The sequence below is a fragment of the Lampetra fluviatilis genome, chromosome 9 (genome assembly GCF_964198595.1).
Source record: "Lampetra fluviatilis chromosome 9, kcLamFluv1.1, whole genome shotgun sequence".
NCBI lineage: Eukaryota > Metazoa > Chordata > Hyperoartia > Petromyzontiformes > Petromyzontidae > Lampetra > Lampetra fluviatilis.
In genome coordinates, this window is record NC_136283.1 from 3,896,485 (window position 1) to 3,922,644 (window position 26,160).

The following is a 26,160-nucleotide window of genomic DNA, read 5'->3' on the forward strand; positions in this document are numbered from 1 at the left end:
TCAATGCCTGTCGCTACTTCACCCTCGTTACCCGCTCCCCCCAAAGAGCCTTTGCCGATGGCGTTCTTGGCGATCTGTAAAAATTCATATTGGAACAATAAAAACCAGACCAATGCAAAAAGAAAATTGACCGTCAAGCCTGTTTAATACGTCAATGATGCACATGCACCCGTACATTATTGTTATTACGTTAAAAAACACACCACACACACACACAACCTCAGTTGATTTGCTTGCAAGTATAGCTTGCTCAGGGGGCGGACAGCACTTCAAAATTCGCTCGCAGCGAGCATGCCACTCGCCTTCGACGTTCGAGACGAAGCGGGTGAAACACGTGTAAATGTGTAAATATTTAACTTGCTGGCGGAAACTGCAGCTCATTAACTGATAAGAAGCCACCACATGCGTGTGTCTAACACGTCAACCGCACCGAGTCCCAGTGTGATAAACTACAACAAAAAAGAAATAGCAGCAAAAAAATTTTTTTCAGTTCAGTGAAAAAAAAAGACGAGAATTCTTTACTCTTCAAATCGTCCGAAATGCGCGTCTTGTTGTGATAGCGCGGGATTACGTCCTGCCTGCGAGGGCTGACTGAAAGCAGGAATCGACCTCCCCCCGTCGCCTTATCGGGCCGCGGAATTCGACAATTTCCTCCTATAGGACGTCACGGCACTGCCGGGGGTCAGGCAAAAAAAAACTAGTTTATATACAACAAAAAAAATTCTCGCTGCCACTGCTGTTGTATTTCCGAACGGAGCTCGCAATTAGCGGCTGCTATGCGGCCCGGCTTCTAAAAGGCCCTGGATGTCTCGGCTGACGCACATCCACCACCCGCTGTGTGTCACACCAACCAAAGGTTGAGCACCCGGCGATTTGCTGCGACCCAACTGACAAGGCGAATTGATAAAAGCTCGCTACGTGGGTTTATTTCTTCAAACAATGTTTTTCCTCTCCCTCCCTCTCTCTCTCTCTCGCTCCCCTCCTCCAGATTATATTCTAGCTGTGCTATCTGCGTCATGACACGATATGAAGGAATGTCCGACTCTCGCAGAACCCAGTGTAACTTTGCCCCAGTGTTAGGTAGAACTGGTCGGTATACACCATTGAACGAGGAGGTTAAATGTAGGTCCGTGGAGACGCGTGATATGACATTGCCTCCCTTGCAAGCACGACCTCCGTGAAATGTAAATTAATTTAGAATACAAGAGAATGTCTTGAATGGTTCATTTGTGAAACGCATCATCTCCATTATTGTTTTACATTAACGCGCATTTTGGAATCCAGCTAAGAATGCGAATGTTAAACGTATAAGAAAATCAAATATATTTACTGGCAAGGAAGGTGACGAGATTGGGCAAGTGGAGACAGTGCAGAAATTTTGCTTAAAATGCAATAAAAATTTTAACAAATTGGCTAAAGGTAGAGGGAAAACGTGACATTCGACATAAACCAATCAAAATGTGAGCTTACGCATAGCTCAATCAAAACGTGAGATTAGACATAGTCCAATCAAAACGTGAGATTAGACAAAGCCCAATCAAAACGTAAGATTAGACATAACCCAATCAAAACGTGAGATTACACATAGCCCAATCAACACGTGAGGTTAGACATAGCCCAATGAACACGTGAGATTAGACATAGCCCAATCAAAACGTGAGATTAGACATAGCCCAATCAACACGTGAGATTAGACATAACCCAATCAAAACGTGAGATTACACATAGCCCAATCAACACGTGAGATTAGACATAGCCCAATCAAAACGTGAGATTAAACATAGTCCAATCAAAACGTGAGATTAGAAATAGCCCAATCAACACGTGAGATTACACATAGCCCAATCAACACGTGAGATTAGACATAGCCCAATCAAAACGTGAGATTAAACATAGTCCAATCAAAACGTGAGATTAGAAATAGCCCAATCAACACGTGAGATTACACATAGCCCAATCAACACGTGAGATTAGACATTGCCCAATCAAAACGTGAGGTTAGACATAGCCCAATCAAAACGTGAGATTACACATAACCCAATCAAAACGTGAGATTAGACATAGCCCGATCAAACAATTTCCATGAATAATTTTTTTGGTACAGGATATTTATCAATGTTTCCATGCAACTCAGCTTCAAGCGACGTTGAAATTTCGACGCAGTCAGGGAGGCGATGCGATTCAATAATCGAGGGGCACGAACCGAAGCCAAAAGTAGTTCTGCAATATCGCATCACTGGGTTTGAGATCCATTCAATTGCCTCGAATCCACACTGGGAAGTACCCTGTCTGCTGTAGGGCTGTTCGTCGCATGGCAATCAAGAAAAACGAGTGTGGTGACTGTATTTCTCGTGCTTAAATTGAATTAAACAAAAATATTATGATGCTTAAATTTCGATTTAAAGCTTCCGTGAGTGCAGGGATTCATCTTCTTGGTTTTTTCGGTAAAGTCACGTAGAATGGAAATAATAAAATAATATAAATAAAACATAATAAAATAATTCTCACGACGTTTCGGCCACAACGCAAGCAGCCGTCCTCAGGTGAAGACCAGGTCTGCCGAAACGTCGTGAGAATTATTTTATTATGTTTTATTTTTATTATTTTATTATTTCCATTCTACGTGACTTTACCGAAAGAACCAAGAAGATATTGATGCTTGTTTAAAACAGTAATTGGTGACTGGGTTGAAACCATCAACTCACTGCACTTGAGAATGGGGCTGAATCTCAATTCCTGGCCAGAGATAACGTCAGTCACGAGTGGTGTCTGCACCAGCGCCACCCGAATTAGCCATTCTTAATGCATGTTAGAAAACAGTCCCAAGTGCGATCATTCACGGGACAAGTGTAACATGTACAGTACAGTACCGAACATTAAAAAAACACCAACATTGAAACAAAACAATTTTGTTTGAAAAGTTTGGAATATGTTTTGTATAACCTCGTCTTCTTTCTTTCTCCGCTTAACTCACTTGACCTCTTGAAAACAAAATAAAAACTCACTGACTTTCTACTACGTTGCACAGAAGAAACATCGCTGTTCAAATGTGTTCAGAATCATGCTGGAATATGCGTCGTAAATGAAGTTTGTGCGTCGTAAATCGATCCACGGTGGCATTATATAAACGTCGTAAATGTTGGTCGTAAATCGTAAACTGTGTAAATGAGAGACCGCCTGTAATGTCTCCATACTTTTAAATAAACATGTTTACCGACATTTACAAATACATTTAAATCAATATTTAATTGAATATGAATGCTTCGCAAATGCTACACGCTCCAAAAATGGCTTTAAACTTTTTTTTATTCTGGACAGAGTAACAGAAAAAAACTCACACTTGTTCCATTATAGTACGAAATGAGATACTGCTTTACATGGTGAAAAAAATTCCGATTCATAGGAATCTCACAGATTAAACATGATTTCCTATTTACAATCGCATTATTAATCAGCAATGGCCAGGAGCGAGACAACAATAAATTGTTATTTGCGTTTCAGATGCGCTCGAGGCCATCAGATGAGGAATGCACAGAGACACACGCAACAGAGATCCCCCATGTCACCTTTCACTCGCTTGTTGGCAGAAGTTCTGTTAGCGAGCACCTATAAGGCGGGCACGACGCACGAAACGGCGGTGTTGTGATCAGAAACACATCCGGCCACCTTTGTCTCCCCACTCGCTGATGTTTTACACGCCGCGCCAGGTACTCATTTGAGGCTGAGTTAATCTAGGTGAGACCCATGACCGGTTCAGACAATCATCACTGGTGTTGGCCCCGAGTGAGAATCGAGTCTGGTCAAACAGCCCCCTTATGACCTGCACGAAGCTGGGGGCAGCCCTCATCCAGCAGTGGACTAATACAAGGGCTGTACACGTGTGCATGTAGGTTCCATTCAAGACACCGAATGTGTATCGTACAATTGTTACGTTCACAATATATCGATGTTAGCCGTGGCCGGCAATCGAACTCAGGTGGGCTGGGTTCGTAAAGGGATGCACACGAACCCCTGCCCCACTGCTTTCCACAACAAGACAATAGGCTTTAATACTGTTGTGGCAAGTGCTGTTAGCAAGGACCTATGAGAGGGTGGGTAGCCAGCACCATACCCGGCCGCCTTTATCTCCCCAGTGGCGATGCTTTTTTTTTTATACTTTACACACCGTACCAGGCACTGTACTCATTTTGGGCTGAGCCGACCCCGGGGAGGCCCTGGACCGGTTCCGATAATCGTCACCGGTGTTGACCGTGAACGGGAATCGAACTCAGGTTTGCCGATCCCCACACGTAGACACACACCACCACACACCACACACACCACCACACACACACACACACCACACACACACACCACACACCACCACACACATACCACCACCACACACCACCACCACACACACCACCACCACCACACACCACCACCACACACCACACAGACACCACCACCACACACCACCACCACACACACCACCACACACCACACACACCACCACCACACACCACCACCACACACACCACCACCACCACACACCACCACCACACACCACACAGACACCACCACCACACACACACCACCACCACACACACCACCACCACCACACACCACACAGACACCACCACCACACACACACACCACACATACACCACACACACACCACCACACACACACCACACACACACACACCACACACCACCACCACCACACACACCACCACACACACACACACACCTCCACCACACACACACCACCACACACACACACACACCACCACACACACACACCACACACACACCACACACACCACCACACACATACCACAAACCACCACACACACACACACACACCACCACAAACACACCACCACACACACACACCACCACCACACACACCACACACCACCACCACACACACACACCACACACACCACACACACACACACCACACACACACACCACACACACACCACACACCACCACACACACCACACACACACACCACACACATACACACCACCACCACACACACACCACACACACCACACACATACACACCACACACACACCACACATACCACACATACACCACACACACACCACACACACACACACCACACACACCACACACACGGTGGGTAGACAGCTGGGCTGGTGCACATCACACACGTGGGATGCTCCATATGAACCGCGCAGAGGGAGTCGGCAAGGCACGTGGGGGACCCATCGCCTGCGTCCAGCGAGCGGAGCGCACGACCGAGGCTTGCGCACTTTTGACCGCAATGCCCCTTGGTGCTCGTGTCACCACTTTGTTTGGAGCGAACGAACGACAGCGCGTGCGATGACCCGTACACGATGACCCCTCTACACCCCCACCACCCCCACCACCCCGCCCCCCGTGTCTCTTCTGGCAACGTGGCCCCCCATCATCAACTCCCTCTCCCTGCCTGCCACGCGGGGTTCAAACTGCAGCAGGCAGCAGCAGCAGGCAGCAGCAGCAGGATGACTCTTTCGATTTAAAGCTTTCGTGACTGCAGGGATTCATCTTCTTGGTTCTTTCGGTAAAGTCACGTAGAAGGGAAATAATAAAATAATAAAAAATACAACATAATAAAATAATTCTCACGACGTTTCGGCCACAACGGCTTGCTTGCTTGCGTTGTGGCCGAAACGTCGTGAGAATTATTTTATGTTTTATTTTTATTATTTTATTATTTCCCTTCTACGTGACTTGCTTGCGTTGTGGCCGAAACGTCGTGAGAATTATTTAATGTTTTATTTTTATTATTTCCCTTCTACATGACTTTACCGAAAGAACCAAGAAGAGTCATTCTTCATTGACGACGCGCTGTCACGCAACCCCCTGAGTTCACGCGAGCAAGGGAAAGGGAGCAACTGAATTACACCCGACAGGCACGTGCACGCACCAACACACAAAACAAAACAAGAGATCCCCCGGGTAGCCTGCAACAGGCTGTTGGGGCAAGTGCCGTTCGCAAGTAGCACCTACGAAGGCGGGCACGGCACACGAGGGGGTGGGTGGTAAACACCACGCCCGGCCGCCTTTGTCTCCCCAGCGGCGATGGTCACACACCGGGTACTCATTTGAGGCTGAGTCCACCTAGGGGAGGTCCATGACCGGTTCAGGTAATCGTCACGAGAAGGAATCGAACTCGAGTCACCGGGGATCGAAGTCCACTCCCGCTCACACGGCACGCTCCCACGCCCAACAAAGTTAGCGATGAGCAAAGACAAAGATCCCCCGTATAGCCTGAACAGACTGTTGGGGCAAGTGCTGTTCGCGAGGACCCATTCAAGGCCGGAACTAAACACGAGGGGATGAGTGGCCAGCACCACGCCCGGCTGCCTTTGTCTCCCCAGTGGCGATGTTGTTTACGCACCGCTCCAGGCACTCATTTGAGGCTGAGTAGACCTAGGGGATGCCCAGAACCGGTTCAGATAATCGTCACTGGTGTCGGCCGTGAGCGGGAATCGAATTCGGGTGTCCAGGTTCGTAGCGCAGCGCGCTAAACGTTACACTACCGCTCCCCACTAAGTTAACGATGAGCACACGCGCACACACACACACACGTGTACGCACACCTGCACACCCACAGAGTGTGCTAACCACTGTCCCACCGCTTCCCAGACACACACAGTGCGCTAACCACTACACTGCCGCTCCCCAAACACACACACGCGCATTCGGTATGTTTTAGTAGTCTTTTATTTACGCTAACACGGCAATCCCTTCGCCAACCGGGGGGGGGGGGGGGGGGGGTTAGGTTCCTGGAAAACGTCGCGGTAAGCAAATCCGCGGTTGGTGAAGTACAGGGCCTATGGGAAAGAGGGGGTTAGGGGATCCACGGCCATGGTCAGACTCGTCATAACATCACTAACTTGCCTGTTTATTCACCAACACACCGAGTAAAATATAGTACATTACACAATAACGTACCAAAACGTAAATACACATTACATTAACTTTATATACATTTAATATTAACGATGATTGTGACTATGCATGTATGTTGCACTTCAACGAACTACAGTAGAATGATGGGGGAAGGGGTGGATAGAAAGAGGAGGAGCTCAGCCCACTCTGCCCTCTTCCTCTGGGTCATCAATGACAGATGAGTGGGCAGGCGTACGTCATCGGAATGGAATCGGAAGAAAACATTAAATAATTTGATTTTACTTACCGAGGCGCCCACAAGGCCATGCGGGAGGGCGTACGACCCAGTTTGGCGCCAGCTATCATCGAGTGAGGTCGTGTCGCTGCAGTACTCGGCGGTGAGTACGATGTCTTTAAAAACAACGGCGCTACGTCTCTAAATAAAATGAACGCTAACCGCTTGCGCGTTCCAACATTCAGCGGTGAACGGGATACCCGCCCAGCAACTTGCAGACATCTCGGAACGGGAGAGGGTTCATGTGAATGCGATGATGGGACTCGGTCTTTGCGCTTCGAGAATCACCGTACTGGACAGCACAACAAAACAGACGGACAGCTGATAAGCTACGCACGCCACGGGTGGCCACGGCTGGTGTCGTGGCGCGGAGTGGAATCGCGGTCCCGCGAAATTTGTAAATGCGCGTTGCAGGCCCGTGCCTACCCTTGGATACTCAAATTACCCGGGCGCGGTTGGTTGATTTAGTATACAAACCATCAGCCGTGTATACATGACTCCGCGGTTGGCAAGTCCGCGGTTGGCGAGGGATTGTGGTATAAAGCGCTGTGTTCGAACATAAACTTCCTGCCTTTTTTACACAAACCCGCAGCCTCGCCGTACCAGTGAGCACAGCTACAAGTCTGTCCCACGTGGGTGAGCGATCGGTGAGAATTCACCGCCCGTTTGGCGTTGACCGGACGGCTACACAGCTGTGCGGCATCTCTACTCTTGCACCTCACCAGCCAATCGTAGACGCTTAAATCCCCCCCGCCCCCCGCCCACCTCGTGATTGGACGAAAATGTCAGGCCTCCTGATTGGCTCAAAACTCGTGTCCCCGTGGCATTATTCCCACGCGCCACGATGTCACCGCCGCGCGATGACGTCACAGTCGCAGGATGTGACGACGAGGACAACCCGCACTTCCCCACCCCCCCACCACCCCATAGCCATAAATCAGCGTTTTTCATGTTGATGTTTACAGCTATAATTATTATAGCAGCGCGGTGCGGGTGAGGGTCGCGGGTGGGCTGCTGGGTTTTAAAGCGCTATTTACTTAACCTCGCAGAAGACCGATTCCAGCTGGTAATTAGCCACCACAGCCATCAAGCGGAGCATGGCATGACGCAAGTTGCATTCAGGCGAATTCCCGGCGGGGCTTATCATGCCCGGCATCATCTTCCACGGCGCTTAACCAATTGTGGTTGTAGTCGTGTAGCCATGGAGACGGAGTGTTTTAGCTCTTCGTGCACGTGCTGTGCCGCTCTGAGTGATAAACACCTGGACCTCCACTCTGCCGATTGACACGCGATGGCCTATGTGATGTGAGCAAAATAACACCTTTTGTTACGGCGATGAGCGACGGCGCAGTAGTAGGCTAGTTTTTCGCACCTCCGATTAGCGCGGTTGGATACGTACGGTGCTAAAGAAGTTCAACATGCATTGGGCAATTGCATTCTGAACACAGCGACCCGAGTTCTATTCGTAGGCCACAGCTAACATTGGTGGAAAGCAGCATCTCAAACCGGTCCTGGCCCTCCCATGTACACCACCCTGCACTGACAAGTTTGGATGAAGTATGGTTACCGACACGGCGTGGGGAGACCTTCAGTCCACCAGTGACAGACGGAATAAATCTTTTTATCACTACTTACACCAATAAGGCAAATCTTATGGCAATTAGCATTTTAACCTCAAACATAATGGCAAGACCCATCTTAAAGATCGTGTCCTCGTCGTCGTCATCATCATGGAGTCACCTTGAGGGCGCGATGATTATGGGATTCCAACGTGGGGTGGGGGGGGCGAAGTAATCCTCAGGAGACTCTCACGAGGAGGGGGAACAGGAGCGCGTTGTCACCGCACAGAAGAAGTACAAACTCAAGAGCACGAGGCACGAACTTTAACCAAACCGGAATCTCGGCAGGTACTTCACGACCTCCTTTCCGCGGCTGCCGCCCGGGGTCTCGATCTGCCCGTGCTTGGAGGCGGCGCCCGCTCGCGTCTCGGCCTGCCCGCCGGGTTGCTGCCGCACGGGCGGCACGCGTCTCGGGCTCGAACTCACGACCCTGAAGGCCCGCTCGCCGGCGGCCGCGACACGCCGCAGCCGGGGCAAGAAGTGCGTGGAGGCATGCTGGCGGCGTACACGGGGGCTCGCGCCGCGGCGGGCGCGGCCCAGCTTGTTGAGGGCCACGAGCCACGCGCCCTCGCCGCCTGAGCCCGTGGTGGCCCCGTAGCGCTCGGACGCGTACGTGTTGTGGCCGTTCTCCTGGAAGCTCTCCGCGAAGAGGCACTCGTCCGTGAAGGAGCTCTGCGCAGAGGAGACGCACACGCCGAGCGGTGACGTCCGTCGGCGGGGTGGGTGGTGCGGGCGGGGGGGGGGAACCAACAACGATCTGGTTTGTTTGTTTGTTACGATTCGACGATAAGTCTACCGCGATTAAGCGGGTTGGTTTGGATGTTGTCGTGTTATGGTTCGCTGTGGTGGCGTGGTGGCTATTGCGCTGTGCATTTAAGCGGGCAACCTTGGTTTGGCACTACTTGATCAGACTGGCACAAGACAGAGGGGAGTGGAAACAAATGATGAAATGTGCAGGGGACACCTCCGGCCTATCTGCCCATGGATAGTGATGATCATGATTACAGGTCAAAGCAATAATTCACTGTGTAACAAAAACATGTTTTTTTTTGTTCCTGGTTAGTGTTATTTCCTAATTACTTATGCCTCACAAGTAAAAAATAATAGCTATTATTCCCCACAAACTTTGCTTTTGTGACCAGGACAGTGATGTTTTGAAATTGACCTATTCTCAATGAGAAAACGTGGTGTGCATTTGTGTCATTACTTCACATAAAGTCCTGGTCACAAAAGCAACGTTTGTGGGAATAGCCATTTTCTGTACTCTTGAGGCATAAGCAATTGGAAAATAACACTTACTACCCAGGAATACAAATCGTGTTACATAGTCAGTTTTTTAGGGATATCTGAACTGATCCTAGGCATCTCCCCCCTTCGCCAACCCGCAGTGACCAGACCGGTGAAATATGGTGAAACAACCCCATCGATGACTGGCACGGTGTGAGGAGGCCTGACAAAAATCAGTACCAGATATCCATTGTTATCATTAAGTGTCTTGTAGCAGATGCAGTGCTGAGGTCATGTTCATTGGAGGGCATCTAGAATGCAATGTTGCAATTATTATTACAATTTTAAATATAGGTTGCACTTAGGGACGGCCTCGATTCAGCTATAAAATGCATTCAAGCATCTTCCTGTTCTTGGTTCTTTCGGTAAAGTCACGTAGAAGGGAAAGAATAAAATAATAAAAATAAAACATAATTAAATAATTTCTCACGACGTTTCGGCCACGTGACTTTACCGAAAGAACCAAGAAGATGAATCCCTGCAGTCACGAAAGCTTTAAATCGAAATTTACATCTTCCTGCTATATAGCAAATGGGTATATTTTTTTAAAATACCGGTTTGGCAAGAGGAAGTGTTTTACTTCAAGTAGGACGACATTGGCCATCATCTGCAAAACACATTCTAAGGAACGCAATTCCACGTTGTGGGCTTCGAGTAACGTTTATCAAACACTAGCTTTACTACCCGGCTTCGCTCGAGACTTGGATTCTTGTCTTTGATTAATACACGGCCTACGCGGAAGGTTGGGGTGCGTGACGTCAGCAGGCACACTGCGTGACGCTGCCGCATGCGGGTGACATCACAGATGTGACGTCACATCACAGATGTGACGTCACCGCTCACTTGTCGTGCAAAATGTATCCATTATTGCGCCCCCCCCCCCCCCCCAAATGCAAAAGTCTATTTTTATACTTTTTTCATTGTGTACAGTCTGGAAGCTACCCACATGCCAAATTCAAAGTTTGTTGCATGTCGGGAAGTATGCTAAACATTTCGAAAAGACACACATATTCACAAATTTCCCTTTTTTATATAGATAAATAAGAATATAACGATTGAGTTATTCGAGTCCTTACCGTCGCGTATAATTTTCCTTTCCTGTTCATGGCCAAAAATCGGCGACTGGAGACGCCCCAGATGCCCACAACTCCTCTGGCGACGGAGAAAATCTCCAGGACACCTGCGGTGCGAGCGAGATTCAAATCGGTAGGAAACTCTCACACACAATCATTTACAATTTCAAAGTGCAGTCCGGCGATTGCTTGCTCACGTCGTCGTCGTTGTTGTTGTTTTTTAGCTGGCGGAAAGGCCTCCTGGAGCTAATGGGGCTCATCCCAAGATCCCCCACTCCTAGGGGATTGTGGCCTCATCTGGCATGCTGGCCAAACGTAAAACAAAACCAACCACGCCTGACCTCTGCTGTACCCATTAACACTTTGCTAAGCGGACAGGGTGGGTATAAAAAACCTGCCCATCGTGAGATGCAATTAGCATGAACGAGGCAATATAAAATCTAATAATTATTGTTTTTTAAATTGCTGAGCTGGGAGAAAAAACTATACAAATTATTAAAAGCTTTTTTAAACAAAATAGAACCGGCGACCACAAGATTGTGGGATCAATGTGCTAACCATCTCGCCACGGCATCATCCCAGACAACAAAAGTCCGCCGCATGAACTCCGATCAACATGGTTGGCTACGTACGGTGCGAACGAATTTCAACATACATGACCTCACTACAATATCTCTTTTGCTGCTCCGGCTGCCTGGAATTCCCTCCCCTCTAGGGCCATCTGCAGGGCTGATTCTCTCCTCTTCTTGAAGTCCAAGCTTAAAAGTATTTCAAGGAGAATAAACCATCAGGCTAACGCTGGTCATCCTCGCAGCATCGCACGCTCTCAGATGCGCATCTGCGGCCGTCTGGAACGCTCTTCCGTCCAATATTAGGAAGCCACTGGAGCTATGCACTTTTAAATTTAGATTGCAAACTAATTTCTTTAGAGCTGCTTTTTGTTTTTAGTTTGTTGTCCTCCCCCCGCACACCTCCGATTATCATGGTTGGCTACGTGCGGTGCGAAAGAAGTTCAACATACTGTACATCCCCCCTCCAATTCCCCCCCCCGCCAACCTTTCCTCCACCATTACAATGATCGCCCCATTTGTTCCCCAGATTCACGTCCAATTCACGTTATACAAGCCTATGGCCAAGTCACCCGGAGTGCACTTAATCTCGTCGGATCACGGATGCTAAGGTTAGATTTGAGCCGAGGTAGTGCTGGAATGGGTGGCCACGGTGCCCGAATTGGGGTTTCTTAAGCATGCAGGGGGCCTACATAGAGGACAACAGAGGGCGGTGTTGCGAAATCCACTCGTTGTCGTACCATTTGGACGCGTTGCAATAACCAATCATCACCGGCCAACCCACCGACGTTCCCACGTTCTGCCCACCAATCCACCAGTAAATCCACCCGCCCACCCTATCCACCAACCAATCCACTCGCCAATCCACGCCACTCATCAACCGATCCGCCCATTTAGCCACCTACCTATGAGTGTACGCAGAGCCTGCTGTGCGTCATTGTATCGGGGTCTAGTGTCCTCTATATTTAAACGTCTGTGTTGCACATTCGATGGAGTGACACGGGGCCACGTGTCACTCCGTAATGACCTTGCAGGGCTCACGCGTAAAGCATCGTCCCCGGCACGTCAGTGCAGACAGCCACGATGACATTGAAGTGACACATTCAGATATCCTGGGATCCTTCAGAGTGAACGGTGAGGAGGGTTCAGAGAACCACAAAAAAAAACATGGCACTCGATAGAGAGGGCTAGAGACAAGTATTGTGCAGTGTATGCTGGGAATACCTGGCTGGTTTCAGCGCTGGGTTGAATAAATACAATATTTAAAAATGAAAATAAAATATGCTATTTATTATTCTGGGTTGCACCAGAAAATCCACTTTTTTAATTAAATATTTTTATTCCGTATCCTTCCACATTATACATTGCCAAAATCCTGACGTTCTGGACGGCATTAGCAGGGAAATCGACGGTATCAGGAACACGGGACTCATCAGAGCAGGTGGGGGTTGGGGGGTATTGGCCCACTCATTGTCGTTCTGGGCTCAGGTATTTAAGATTCTTCTAAGATTTAGGAATGGACCCCATGCACGTGCTGTATTCTTCTTCCTTGTCTCTGAGCTTATAGTTCAGATGCCCCAGTGCTGAGATTGGGCCTAATGAAGACAGCCATATCCACTTTCTTCACGAAACACAGATATTTCTGCGTGAAAGCCACAGTTGGCCCATTTTCTATCTCGTAGTGGTAGTACTTAATATTGTTTTATTAATGTTTTACGTAGTATTGTCAAATATGCATGTTTCAATTTCCTGCAGTGGAATTGAGCATTGCTTATTCGAAATATTACCATTTAATCTACATTCAATCATAAATGAAGCTTCTCCCACACGCAATTCGATATTTTGTACGTGACTTGAGCGTTCGCATCGATTTGTGTTCATCGGGAAAGCAAAAATAACAAGAAAGAGACATTCTTGTCGAATTTGGTTTACAAATTAATAAAACAACCTTGACTACGTCAAGAGCCGCAATGCACTGTGGGTGAATACGAGACGTGGGGTCCTTAACTGTCACGAGGCAGCGCTCTTTCAAGAGCCGCATGGCGACTCCGGAAGCCGAAGGTTGCCTAGCCCACGATGTGTCAACAACAAATTGTGACACCGCGAGTCGCGAATGGCCATCACAATGCCCATCGCGTGCCCTGCGCGTGGTGGTGCCTGCAGAGGGCAGCACAGCAAAGCGGCTCTCCTTGCTGGAATTCAGCATAGGCCTCAATTACGCACACGGCTTTTATTTTAGTGTAGGGGTGTCAGGGGAAGGATTCCCACCAATGGGTGGGTTAGTGGGAGGGGTGATCGAGGAGATATAAGGAAAGAACGGGCGGGAAGAGGGGGCCTTTGGCGGGAACGATATTGGGACGGCTGGGGACAGGTGTGGATGGAAGAAAAGGATTAAAGGACGAAACCCCTGCAATCTTGTGTCGGCTCTCCTTTACATTAGCAAGCCACCCCAAGCCTCCTCCCAAGAGTAAATATCCACGAACGGTGCCCACAGAGCCGTACTGCAACTTATAATCCAAAGCTCTTATGAAAGCAAAAATATACGACAGCGGCAGTGTTTTGTATATTAAAGTTAGAGCGTTAAAGTTAGTTAAAGTTATAGCGCTGTCTTTCCGACAGCGCTATTCTTCACCTGAGGATGGCTGCTTGCGTTGTGGCCGAAACGTCGTGAGAATTGTATTATGTTTTATTTGTATTATTTTATTATCTCCCTTCTACGTGACTTTACCGAAAGAACCAAGAAGATGAATCCCTGCAGTCACGAAAGCTTTAAATCGAAAGTTAGAGCGGCAAGTCACGGAAGGTTACGCGTGACGTGGCCATGGGTGCTCGCTCGATCGGGTTAGCAACTCGCAAAGTTGTTCTATTCTTACGCACGCGCAGACACACGTAAGGATATAATTGTATGGCCTACAGCGTGCGTGACCTGCATCGTCAGGGTTAAGTGCAACCTCCTCCCGCCCTTGTCCAATTGTGTCGGGAGAAACTACCTCCATGCTCCTTACGATGTAAACCCCCCGCCCCCAGTGAGACTATCCTCACTGGGAGGGGGGGTCAAAGGGTTAAATAGCAACGCAGCTTGAGAAATAGTATTGCCTCGTAGAAACGAACAAAAAAAAGCCAGCGTGCTTGGGCAGGACAGCTCGCTGGAGACCAATCAAAGGCAGTGGTCAAGACCTGCGGCGGAGTGGCGGCTAAAGGAGGGAGCTCGCCCGAGAGGACGCACCCCGTGGGGGTGGGGGTGGCTTCCATCGCTGCGCGTGCCTGCGGGAGCTCGACGGACCGCAGAGAGATGCGCAACACAACTTTGGGGAGGGGGGTGGGGGTCATTGTTGAGCAGCCGATGCCTCGTGGTCGCTGCTAATTGTAAAGCTTCCTCGGACTAAGGCACGCTGTATAGGCTGCGTTGTAGTATTATCACGCACTAGTGCAATGCGTTCAGGAGCCGAGCGCCGACGAACGCCGAGGTCGAGCCAACACGCGAGAGGGCTTGGGCACGCAGGACGAGAGTCGAGCCGTACTCACTGAACGAGTTGGCTCTGTGGGTGCCGCTGATCTTGCCGCTGGGTCGCAGCTGCAGGTGGAATCCGATGCCCACCTGGCAGTAGAGCCGACCTCGCCGGCGCGCCGCCCTCGCCCACCCGTGCGTCCTCCGAAGGTCGCGCACGGCCCTCGACGGTGACTGGCGCCTCTCACCGCCCGTGAGCCTGCGTCTGCAGGAGGGCGGCGGTGGTGGCGGTGGTGGTGGTGATGGTGGTGGTGGTGGAGACGACTGCTCCGGATCCTGGCGAGCGTGCCACGTGGCCGGCACGGCGAGCAGGAGGGTGAGGAGCACGCTGCTCAGTACGATGAGCGAGGCGCGCCCACAGCACATTGCCATGCCGGGGGACGCGCGGACTGGCCAGCTGTCAAAGGTGACAGCGGAGACCACCTCGGTGGGTGAGCGGCATTGGAAGGTCGGACGCTGTGGTGGCGCGACCAGCGTGGTGAAGTATGGTCAAACAACCTCGCCCTATGGTCTAGTGACGTGGAAATAAACCTCATCCAGGGCTGTACAAATCAATACATATCGACGTTTACAGAGTCCCACAAACGGCAGTTGTATGGATGATGAAACGTCGTATACAATAACAAAGCACAGTAATCTAGTATTATATATCGTCTGTAGGTGGTGTTGATGTGAATACTAACATTTACATATTCGCCACCCAGGCTGGAGATGAGCAGTGCGCAAACATCCCCTTCCTAAATATCAACCGAAAGCCTTTCGTTCATTTATCTCCTGCAGATTCGGATCTGTCTCGTCTAAAGACTTACCCTCTTTCTCGCTCTCTCTCTCTCTCTCCACGCTGAATGATGATGACCGGAATGACACACAAACTCTCTCTCTCTCACTCACTCACTCGCACGAGCGTCTGTTCTTGTTCAGCACGAGTGGTGCACTGGGACTCCGTCGGGTGACGGAGGATGGAGATTCAGCTCCGTCTCTCACAGCGCTCCCCATCCCACCGGCAGCTCCAGTGACGACTCCACCATGGAGTCCCAAGAGGCGCATGGATTTGCACCACCACCAGCTAAAAAAAAACCCCTCCCAAACACAAGGGATCCATCTGGGAAATCCACTGGGACCCTCCGACACTTGCATCTGTATGACGCCCTCTTCGCAACAACAACAGCAACAGCTATCTTTACTTGATACAGCAATCGTGCTGTGACGGTTCCACCTGAAGACGGAGGCGTGTGTTGCCTCCGAAACGTCGTGATTTTTTTTATTTTACTTTTATTAATTTTAATTGTATTTATTACCTACGTGACTTTACCGAAAAAACCTAAGAGTATGAACAGCAATAACAACAGCAACAAAAACCAACGCACACATTGACAGGAGCCGATCACACATTGTGCCGAAGAAGAAGACGAAAACGTGCTCCAAACGAAACGTCCCCATTGGCGTGGCGCGCCATGGAATGACGGAGCGATTAGGAACGCGTCCCGAGCGCGTCCCGGAATGTCGACCGGGGCGCGGGACTTGCATCGCCACTTCGCCGGAATGGGCCACGAAAACCCCTTTCTCTCTTTTGTTTTACTTCCCCCCCTCAACCCCACCGCCTGTCTCGCTGTTCAACAAACAGAAAGATGTGAACATCCAATCGGCATCGCAAGATTATTATTCAGTGGGCCGTCGCTCCGTGCCGCGTCCGGCGAGACGTTTAAAGCCCCGAACGCGAACAGATGATCCCCCACCCCCTCCCCCCCCCCCCGGGCTGATCGATAACGTGCGTCGAAACCGAAGCTCAAAATGTACGCGAGATTTCCCTGCGTCGTATCCCGGATTTTTAGTTGGAGCACTCTACACAGGCCACGCTGACATCGTCGCTGACCTGACGTGTCGCATACGCAATATCGTGTCGACATCGGCACATATATTGACCCGTCCCTCGGCTGCTCGCCATATGGAACATGATCAATAGTGCCCTTTTTAGTATCGACTTAACACCCTCGACAACACAAGCCCCAAATGTCTGTCGAGGAAAGTCACGTGGTAATGGCCCATTCCCGTCAACACTCAAATCCATCCGTCTCGTGTAGAAGGCGATGGAGGTATCTTTTTTGTTTCTTTAAATCTGTAAGTGATGATAACCAAACAAAAACATTACAACTTAAATTCTAGATTTGAAGCTTTCGTGACTGCAAGGATTCATATTTTTAGGTTTTTTCGGTAAAGTCACGTAGGTGAAAAATTAAAATTAATAAAAGTAATATTACTTTCATTAATATTACTTTTATTATCACGTAGGTGAAAAATTAAAATTATTAAAAGTAATATTACTTTCATTAATATTACTTTTATTAATTTTAATTTTTCACCTACGTGACTTTACCGAAAAAACCTAAGAATATTACAACTTAAAATTGTATTACAGGGTGGGAAAAAATATATTTAACAATACACAGATGTGCGTCGCATGAACGGAAACTCTCAGCCTTAACCAGACCACCAACTCCAAAGAACTACCATACGTGGCCCGTTTTTATAGTTTCAGACCATGCACTCAACAAAAATGAGACAACTGTGGAAGTCTGTGCAGCTCCCATTCGTTTCAACGCGAATACAAAACAACAACAACAAAAATTTCGATTTAAAGCTTTCGTGACTGCAGTGATTCATCTTCTTGGTTCTTTCGGTAAAGTCACGTAGAAGAGAAATAATAAAATAATAAAAATAAAACATAATAAAATAATTCTCACGACGTTTCGGCCACAACGCGAGCAGGTGAGGACGGCTGCTCGCGTTGTAGCCGAAACGTCGTGAGAATTATTTTATTATGTTTTATTTTTATTATTTTATTATTTCCCTTCTACGTGACTTTACCGAAAGAACCAAGAAGATGAACAACAAACAAACCAACCCACCCACCCAAGAACGACACCAGCGCGTCAACGTGGGAGCCACGTGTCGCCCACACCAATCCCCAGACGGTAATTTGCCTTCGATTGTCGCCCTCTGTTGACACCGAGGTGTACACACACCCACAAACACCCTGGCGGATAAATCGTCTGTACTCCATGTATTTTTATGGGGGGTTAGATCGCGTAAAATAGATTGTGTCGTCAAACCCGCCACCACCCGACACAGCCAACTAGTTAATGGTTGTCACGTCAACAAAACGTGGCCAATTCGTCACTAGTACAGCACACCGGTTGTGTGTTGGAGAGCCAAGCCACAACATTTACAATGTTGAGTACGACGTTTCGCCAGTAATTACAACAAGCTTCATCAGGCGACAGCCAGATTTGTTCGTAAGTCGATGTGTCTCTTCTGTTCGAGTCAGCGCAACGACCGTGGGGCAAGCGGGGGGGGGGGGGATACCTAGCCCCCCCTCCGCCCCCCCCCCCCCCCCTTGACAACCACCACCAAGAGATTTGTCTTCAACAGTATTGCCCCATCCCCCAAAACTTGAGCGATGGCCGCACCCCCTGAGCTGACAATGTAGTTGCTACGCCGGTGGTGTGAGTTCAGTGTTGCTTAGCGAGCACCTGTTAAGCTCGACCACGCAACGCACAGGAGAGAGGCTTGTAGTTACGGCCTGGCTGCTTTTGTCTCCCCATTGCTAGTGTGTGTACAGATACTCCTTTACTTACGAACGAGTAAGGTTCCAAGGGGTCTGTTCGTAAGTCGATTTGTTCGTAAGTCCAACTTTACTCCTCTCGATTCCAAACGTGTTGTACGGGCATGCACAATAAACACGGGGAATGGCTTTGAAAGTTGTGTAATCTCCTGCAGATGTAGATGAAACTGGTTCTTCACGTTCTGCAGATGTAGATGCCACTGGTTCTTCACGTTCTGAAGATGTAGAAGCCACTGCTTCTTCACGTTCTGCAGATGTAGATGCCACTGGTTCTTCACGTTCTGCAGATGTGGATGCCACTGGTTCTTCACGTTCTGCAGATGTAGATGCCACTGGTTCTTCACGTCCTGCAGATGTAGAAGCCTGCACCGTAGCCCCCCGTAGCAGCCTATCGATGCAAGGTGGGCTGCCCATCCTAAGCGCTTACCAGGCTCAAGGCTGCTTAGCTTCCGAACATCTGGGCGACGAGATCGGGCGCGTTCCGTGCGATTTTGCTCATCAGCGTCCTATGTTCACGTCCAAAGGACTGCTTTGTAACGTCGTTTATTAAGGGACCACCACCACCGCCACCGTCTCGTATTGACCCACGTGCATCGCGGCTCTTGAAAGATTGATCGGGGGGGGGAGGTGCGGGTGCCGAAGTCGATACACATTTTCTCTCCTTGTTATGTTGGTTGCATGAGCGGAAATAGTGAAAAATAAAACCCCACCCTCCTAATCAGTGCCGGATTAAGCTAGTGCGGGGCCTGTAGCACATGCTATAAAGAGGCCTAAAATAAAAAAAAACACACGTAAATATTAAAACACACATTTTTTACTTGCATCGTAAAGTAATCGTATGTTTTCATTTGCTTAACAGCCAGATAATACGACAAATCGCCAACCTTAAACACCCAGTCGTTCATAAAAGTTGAAGGCAGTATAGTACTATAGTGATAGAGCAAGTGCAGAATCACTGAACCGGAATTGGTAGCTTGAAAGCATGTATCGCGGGGCCCGTATCAATTATATGTAGCAACTTTTGCTACCGGGGTCATCCCCTAATCACGCCGCTTTACTCAGCTACGACTGCGTCAGGGGTGCGCGACCATGCCGCAACGCGTCTAGCGACGCGTCTCCTGTTGTGTCGGCATTGATGTCCGACGTTTCGGTTCCCGAAGAAGCTCCCTGCGCACGTAGAGAAACGTCGGACATGTTGGCCAACAACGCGCGCTACGACCCGACAACGAATGCGAAGAACAACTCCAATTGTGCGTGCATCCACGCACATTGAAACACGTGGATGGTTTCAAACTACATCATGGGACTTCCTTTGCCAGTATCAAAATATGATAATTGTTTTTCCAATTTTTGCAGAAATTATCAGAGTGTGTTTTTGTTTGCATTCTGACCACAAGTATTGTGGTTAATGCAGACATGATTCCTCGTAAAAAGGTTTAAGTTTTGTTGCCAGAAAAAAAGGCAAAACCCTATTATCACGGTTTCAAACTAGATTCGAAGCTTTCGTGAATGCAGGAATTACTCTTTGGTTCTTTCGGTAAAGTCTCGTAGAAAATTAAATCAAATAATAATAGAATACGACGTTTCGGTTGCAACACAAGCAGCCATCGTCAGGTAAGAATGAATGATAAAGCACAGACACGGAAACAACATAGGCAGACACACATGCAGAGGACACACCGAGCGAGACACACACCAAGACGAACCTTTTTTCAAATTTTCTTGCCGTGGATTTCACACCTGATGACGATTGCTTGTGTTGCAGTCGAAACGTCGTGAGAATTTTTATTGTTTTATATTAATATTATTTTATTATTTCTTCCCTTCTACGTGACTTTACCGAAAGAACCAAGAATATGAATCCCTGCAGTCACGAAAACTTTAAATCAAAACACCTGTGTGTCTGCCTATATTGTTTCCGTGTCTGTGTTTTTATCATTCATTCTTCCTGATGATGGCTGCTTGGATGGTTTTAGTCAAGCGTATTGGCTTTTCCGGACAAACATTATCCAGACGCATTTTTTTCTCTCATATATACGTGTGTGTGTGTGTGTGTGTTAAACAAACAAACTCTGAACCGGTTTCCACCTTGTGGGTCTCACCTTGAACAACCCCCGCCTCAATTCGCACGCTGGATGGCTGCTACACAAGTCCGCCAGTAGATGGCAGGTGTCCACTGCTCAAGCCCGTCGCAAATTTATCGCCATCGCAGTAGCAGCATCAGCATCATAGCAGCAGAAAGACATTCTCTCTGGCGTGTTGTTTTCCGCTGCGAGGAGTTTGCTCACGAAGCAACATTTGTACAACTCACAGCGTAGATCTGGCGGTGATCGCGGCTGCGTCCCAGAGCTGTCAACCCATAATGGTTCACCCCGTATTCTTATCCGGGGAAATTTAGTTGAGGTCCATGCGACGTATACGCGGGCAAAAAAAACGTTGTTTTTCCGATGTGTTTGTGTCTCTCCCTTGTGATGGGACTTTGTAGGATGAACGTTGAGATGTATAAGGGCCACGGGGTGACCACTAAGGTCTGAGTTGGTCTGTGGTAAGGTCGGAGGGCACTGGTAAGGGGTTGGTTGAGAGGTGTGGGCGTTGTCTCGTCCTTAAACGCTTGCGTTGTGCGTCGCTAGTTGGTTATCAAACGGGAGCTTCGTGAAAATCATCGCCGCACGTGGCGTGTGGACTGCAGCACTGATGGGAGGTAGCAGTGAGGGTTGGGGGGGTGGGTGGGGGGATCACCACGCAAATATCGTGAAAATCGAAATGCCTGCCATACCGTGGCGCGCCAGGGGAAGGCAGTATGACAAGTGGAATAATCGCCATCTGTTTCCATCGCTACGGGGATAGAGTGTTGTCCCCTTGCGCGCGTGTGGTTTTTTTTTCCAGGTCGCTCCGGTTTCCTTGCACGAGTGTATTAAACATCGCATTAATTGGCTTAAAATATATCTACAATTTAAACACAATTCAGGACCCTGGATACATAAATACGTTATCGTCAAGAACACTGCCGGAAAAATAAAACGTTTATCGTAGACAAAATATACAATAGGCGACGTTTCGGGAAATGACCCTTCTTCATTGCACATAGAGAAGCCAAGGAGGCACTCTTTTCTGCCGGCAGTGTCATCGACGAATGTGTTGAGTTTGATATTGTCATTATTATTATTATTTGTGCTGGTATACTCCTGGTAATAGTGTTACACAATAATGTAGACATGCTACAGGGTACTATGGTTACACCAATCCAATAAGCGCGTACAATATCATTCAAGGTGCACCTTTATTTTGTTTAACTAGGTAGGAAGTCGACGGACCAGGAGACGAGTCGGTCTCGTTCGCAAGAACCACCTGGGTTGCCAAAACGACAAACTTAATATAAAATAACGTTACATAAAATGAGGCAAACAGAAGTCAGCACAAAACGAACCGTGCCACACATGGGACATTGAAAACACTGCAGCTCACCCCGAAACTGCTCCGAGCACAATTACAAATTAAGTTACAGAAACACCAAACTAATCGTAAAGTAACCGTTGTCCTAAACGTGCAGAACAAGCCTGGGCAAATGTCAAGCGCACTTGTCCAGCACACTACCATAAACCACTCTGTGTCGTCGTTCACATGGTGGGTGGCGGCTACCGGTCATTAAATATTCACGTTAGCTACGAGTTAAGATTTGTTGTTGTTGTTATTATTTTCATCATCACGGTTGTAGAGCAAAATCCAAAAGGCCCCACCACACCAAGAGGCCATCAACAAACAGCATTCGTGCAGGGGTAGGCGAGCATAAAGTACAGGAAGACGTTGGTTGAATTGAGCACGCGTTGAAGGTTGTACGAACTCGCGAAAAGGTTTAGGCAACGGTGTTTGTCAAGGGAGTTCTTTGACAATACTTCACCACGCCGGTCAGTGCGAGTTGGTGAAGGGTGGTGAGTTCCAAGATCGGTTATCACTTGCCACCGATGTCAGCCTGTAATCTGGAATCGAACTCGGTTCGCCGGGGTTCAGAAGCGCAGTGCGCCAACCATTGCACCACCGCTCCACCACCTCAGTTCCACATCACTGTCGCGAATTGTCACCGGCAATGCGGCACAACAGGCAACAGCCAAAAATCTGAATTCGGTGCACCATGTCGGATTGACTCAGCGCGCACGTGACAGCGTGTACATATTGCACGCAGTCGACTTTTAGATTCATCATCGTCGTCGTCAGCCATGGTCCATCCGCTGTTGGATTGAGGCCTCCCCACGCCGTCTCCATCCGTCACGATCCGCGAAGCGTATCCATCGCTCCGTCTCCGAGGTGGTCGGCTACCCCTTGGACGCGATCTCGACGTTTGGCGGCGTCATATTTCTGTCGCCTTCCACCTCCGTGGGCCACCATCACCGTCTCGACCCAACAAATACCGAGAGGAGGACAGCCGGAGCCATACGCCAACGACGCCGGCTCCTGCCCCCGTCGTCTGGCTTAGACGGTTAGACCACCTGAATGGGAAATTGTCGCTGTTGCATCTGCACCATCAGCAGCCGTGCGAAAGAAGAAGATGATGTAGCTCGTTTCGTCATAGCGATGTTTCCTGCCCAAGCCCGACCTGCCAGTCTATGCCACGCACACTAAAACGTGCATATAATTAGAATAATTCCCTATTGGTTACACTAAATTATTATTTTCAATCACAAAAAACACATATTTCTAATATACCTGATTGTCAAGTCAAGTTATGCATTTGAATGGCATTCTCTTGTTAGAATCTCTCGCCTATGCGCATGTACACATTGTGTAGGATGTACACATTGTGTCGGCTATACGCGATGTCTGTGTGTTAGCTGTGTGTGCGTGTGTGTGTGGTGGTGTAGCGGTTAGCGCGCCGCGCTACAAACCTGGCAACCCGGGTTCGATTCCCGCTCACGGCCAACACCAGTAACGATTATCTAAACCAGTCCTGAGCCTCCCCTAGGCCGACTCAGCCTCAAATGAATACCTGGTGCAGTGTGTAACCATCGCCACTGGAGAGACAAAGGCGGCCGGGCGTGGTGCTGGCCACTCACCCCCTCGCGTGCTGTGCCGGCCTTCATAGGTGCTCACTAACAGCACTTGCCCCAACAGTCTGTTCAGGCTATCCGGGGGGTCTTTGTCTTTTTTTATATATAAATAAACACGCATGCTCACCGAAGCGTGTGCGGACGCATGCATGCCTTCGGTTAGGATACTTTCGCGCTGTTAATCTTGACATTGGCCGTGCCACATTATCGCATATGTATGTATCGTGCATTGCGGCTACAGACAGATGCCTGCCTGCCTGCCATTAGGTCTGCACACAGATTGTAACCTACAGACGTTAAATAAGCCGAGGAGTAAGCACGCACACACACACGGACGCGCGCACAAAGACAAAGGTCCCCCCGATAGCCTCCACATGCTGTTGGCAAGTGCAACGCGCGGCCACCTTTGTCTTCCTAATTGTATTTTTACACACCGCACCGGCTACTTTTGTTTTAAAATAGAGCTACTCCACTTCGGAGAGCTCCACGGATTCGTCATTTAGTCCCCGATGTTGACCGCGAGCGGGAATCCAACTCGGCTTAGCCCCGCTGCAGCAAGCAAGCGCAGACGCACGGGCGCAGGGAGGTCCACACACGACCCCTCGCCACGTCGAGCGAGAAATATATCATCGCAGCTCTCTGTCTTTGCTCAGCTGTGCGACAAAGAAGGATTTGGCACTCATGCGCTAAATGTAATGTTTATCTCATAGAAACAGATTTCACGGGTGAGAGGCGGATGCCGCACGGGGGTAGAGCGTGTCATAATCGGGATACTTTGCTATCTAAAAATACGTTGTGTGCATTGTGTATCACCACGCAAACATGAGCATATGCGTCGGGTGCGAATGGCAACCACACCGCGTATGCATCTGCTGCTGCTGCGTAATGCCGTAGGTCGCAGGCGCGCGTACGGGCAGGCATGTCGCGACAACTCGTTCGAGCGCTGACATTTATTTACACGCGCATGTACGCCGGCGTGTTACTGATGCTGCATGCACGGCTATGAATTCCTCGATTGTTCATTCGGTTTGATTACAGGCTGCGTCCTCCTCCTCCTCATCCTCCCTGGGGCCTCGCGTGCACCTGATTAACCATTCGAGAGCGAAAGGCGAAGCGACTGCTTCCCTACAATAATGTCCGCGGCAAAGTGTGACACTTTTTGAGATTTACGACAGCATGCATCTTGCATGGCTTGATTACCAGCCGCGCACGGCAAACGCTGAGCTTCATCACGCGAGTCTGCTGGGGGGGGGGGGTATGATGGGGGGAGCGTCGTGGGGGGGGGGCTCCGGATTTATTGTGGTCACGCGCCAGGTCGGAGGCGGAGTTCGGAGAAAAGCGAAGCGTTTGTGAAAATCATAAAAACTTTGACAACAGCGGGGAGAGAGGGGGGGGGCGGGGGCGGAGTGGGTCGGGTGCGGGGCTTCGGGGGTGCAGGGGTGGTGCGGAGAGAGAAGCAAAATATCAACGATTTGCGAAGCGAGCGGTTTTTTTTTTCTCCGGTGGTGATTGGTCGCTTTTGAACGGCGCGCGTGTCCTGTGATCCAGCACTGTGGAGGAGGAGGAGGAGAAGCAGCGAGGGTGTTGGTGGATGATGACCGCACCAAATGTCGTGAGACTGCCTCCATGTGCGCGTCGAGGAAGTGCTGTGTCCCTGGTTCGCCGGGAGGAGGCAGTGACAGCAGGTCGACTCATCGCCATCTGTTTCCGTCTGTACGGGGATAGAGCGTTGCTCCCTCGCACGCGTGGGTTGTCTCCGGGTGCTCCGGGTTTCATCCCACGTGCATAATAAACGCTCATTGACTGTATAAAAACAAATCTAGAATAAATAAAACCCCAATGCAGCAGGACTGCACGACAGCCCTGTAGTGTGACCCTGATTTTTTTTTAAAAACACACACACAAATGAAGGGGTGGAGGCGAGGGCTATTGAAACTCAGTGAGAGGGACGAGATGCAAAGTTAACCACACGTGACATGCTCCCTTCGTCTCCCTCATGCATGCAGCTCTCGCTCTCAGCCCTTGTGTGTGGCGAGGTAAAGGCTACGTTGAGCGCATCGCTTAATTGCACCCTCGCTGTTTTTTTTGTCACTCGACTTACACGACTTTTTGAAGAATCTCGATCATCCTGCTCCACTTGCCTGTTGCGGAACTCCGCGGAGACTGAGCTTCAGCCCTCGTGCGCGCTGCTCTGTGATTAACGGCTCACGACGTCTCGTGCAGTTGAACGGAAAGCGGGCACACTGAAATATGC

The 26,160-nt window shown here is 49.2% G+C and overlaps 1 protein-coding gene across 1 annotated transcript; it reads right to left on the minus strand.

Moving 5' to 3' along the window:
• Nucleotides 1–9,069: 9,069 nt before the first annotated feature.
• LOC144934270 (fibroblast growth factor 5-like) lies at nucleotides 9,070–16,270 on the minus strand. Its single transcript, XM_078859950.1, has 6 exons — nucleotides 16,244–16,270; nucleotides 15,505–15,698; nucleotides 15,260–15,384; nucleotides 14,912–14,998; nucleotides 11,169–11,272; nucleotides 9,070–9,477 (listed from the first exon to the last, which is right to left on the minus strand). The coding sequence occupies exons 1-6, from the start codon at nucleotides 16,268–16,270 to the stop codon at nucleotides 9,070–9,072; spliced, it is 945 nt and encodes a 314-aa protein (XP_078716076.1).
• Between the last annotated feature and the right edge of the window lie 9,890 nt (nucleotides 16,271–26,160).